At 40.2% G+C, this 2,142-nt stretch overlaps 1 protein-coding gene across 1 annotated transcript; it reads right to left on the reverse strand.

The window, feature by feature from the left end:
• Positions 1 to 923: 923 nt before the first annotated feature.
• On the reverse strand, positions 924 to 1,874 carry LOC112142322 (obscurin; the record flags this gene model as incomplete). The annotated part of the gene is given in 3 exon segments (XM_024265603.1): positions 924 to 1,188; positions 1,264 to 1,533; positions 1,608 to 1,874. Coding segments are annotated over 3 exon segments (746 nt in total), but the record flags the coding sequence as incomplete, so codon positions are not given.
• Between the last annotated feature and the right edge of the window lie 268 nt (positions 1,875 to 2,142).

A 2,142-nucleotide genomic window follows, 5' to 3' on the forward strand; every position in this document is an offset into this window, starting at 1 on the left:
ATCAGAACTAGCATCCTCAGCATATTTAGCTAACAACATTCACACTAGCATTATCGCAGATAAATCTATACATCTAGTTCAAAATAATGTTAAAAAGTTGCCATTTTGAAGTTTTAAAAATGTAGTTTTGGAGTGTTGAATAAATGTTTATCCTGTCTGACCTGTGACCTAAGGTGTGTTTTGGATTTCAGCCCCTTGTGCGATTGAGTTTGACACTCCTGGTCTACATGTATTGTGGTATTAATAAGAAGTTTGTGGTCAACATGTTTTGGAATGCTCAGAAAAGTGTTCCTACTGTTTTTATGTGTTAAGTTAGAGAAATGCTTTTTTTAATGCTTCGTTCTTGTGTTTTGTTTTGTTTTTTTCTTTATTATTTGAGATTGAAAAAAAATACCCCTTGTTGGTGCACAAGTAAAGATTGGAAGTCTGTAAGATTAGAAAAACTTAAAAAGAAATTATTTGTAATTTGATGTTTTACTGCACCAAAACTTTGAATAAAAATATCTCAAAATGAGGCATTTTACAGCAATTATTAAAAATTCATTAATTAAAGCTAATTAATTACAGTTCACAATTACTTAATCACACAAAAAAGGGACCTCATGACAGCTCTAGCAACTTTAAACTTTTAGTGTGTAAAAGAATACTGTCATGATTGTTCATTTGTGTTTATAAAAAGTGTAAAAATGTTCACCAGTGATCGGGCTAAAAAATATGATAAAAAAATTAATTAAATTGAGTAAAATTCATTAAAAAAAAGAAGAAAAAACACATTTTGCATCATCACGCACAATAAAGTTTATATTTAAAGTTAAATTACTGGTAAGTTGCTTTATTTTGAGGCTTTTGATAAGGTGACTCAAGACAAGGGGAGTAAAATCTTAAGGGTTGAGGAACTTCTTATCTTTTCATTCTCACCTTTTATCTCCAGCTTGGCTTTGGTCGTTGCGCCTCCAACGACTTCACAACTGTATTCGCCGCCGTCTTTGGTCGTCACATTGCGAACGATCAGCTTCCTGACCTTATCCTGTTGACTGATCTCATACTTCTGGCTCGTCTTCATGGCTTTGCCGTCTTTGGCCCACTTCACAGAAGAACCGGCCTGTGTCACCTCACAGGTGAAAACTGCATCTTCGCCTTGAACGGCAGCAACGGCCTGAAGCGCTTTTGATATGGACGACGCTTTTCCTGTGAAAAAGCAGTCAGTGCATCACAAAGGTTTGTGTTTCTGACGGGTCTTTTATTGTGAAGTTCCAGACTGACCTTCGACTGTTAGCTTTGCTTTGGAGCTCAGGTCTCTGATGCTGAAGACCACCTCGCCAGCGTCATCGGGGGTGACGTCTTTGACGGTCAGCATGTACTTGCGACCTTGATTGGCGATCTTCACGCGGCCGTCGTTTGCCGCAGGTTTGCCGTTGATCGTCCACAGGAAGTCGTCGCTGCTTTCTCGAGACAGAATGCACTCGAAGCTGCAGGTCTCTCCTTCGTTCACTTCGGCTGATTTTAGCCACTTTGTGATTCCGATACCGATTTCTAGAATCAATAACAGAAGTTTTGTTCTTGATCCTGCAGAACTCTTTTTGATGTGAAATGGTGCAAACGCTCACCTCTCACGATGACCTTTGACTTGGAGACCTCTGTACCGAGGTCACAGCTGTACTCGCCAGCATCTTCTCTGGTCACGTCTTTTATGATGAGCCCTAGAGACTTGCCCGTGTGCAGGAGCTCGTACTTGGGTCCGGCTTTCAGGACTTTACCTTCTTTTTTCCAGACTGGAGAGACTCTTGGCTTTGATGCTTCGCATGTCAGAGTTATCATTCCTTTCTCCTCGCCGGTGACATCATCCAGTGATTTGAGGAACACTGCACGCTTTTCTGCAGGACATTCGAGAGCTGAATTAATGTTAAAGTCCCACTCCAATCACATTTAAAAGCCTTCCCCGTGGTCGTTTAATTATGATTATGCCATTTTTAGCTAAAATTGAAAACAATTGTGCTGTTTTCTAGGTCATAATTTCTGCAGAGGAGCAGGAGTTCACTGGAAATTCACTCGTGGAAGTAAGCCTCCACTTATTTCCCATCATCCCCTTTGATTACACGTTCTCTCACTAGCTTACAGCCCCTCACAACCCCAACCTAACAC

The sequence above is a fragment of the Oryzias melastigma genome, unplaced genomic scaffold (genome assembly GCF_002922805.2).
Source record: "Oryzias melastigma strain HK-1 unplaced genomic scaffold, ASM292280v2 sc01279, whole genome shotgun sequence".
Lineage (NCBI taxonomy): Eukaryota > Metazoa > Chordata > Actinopteri > Beloniformes > Adrianichthyidae > Oryzias > Oryzias melastigma.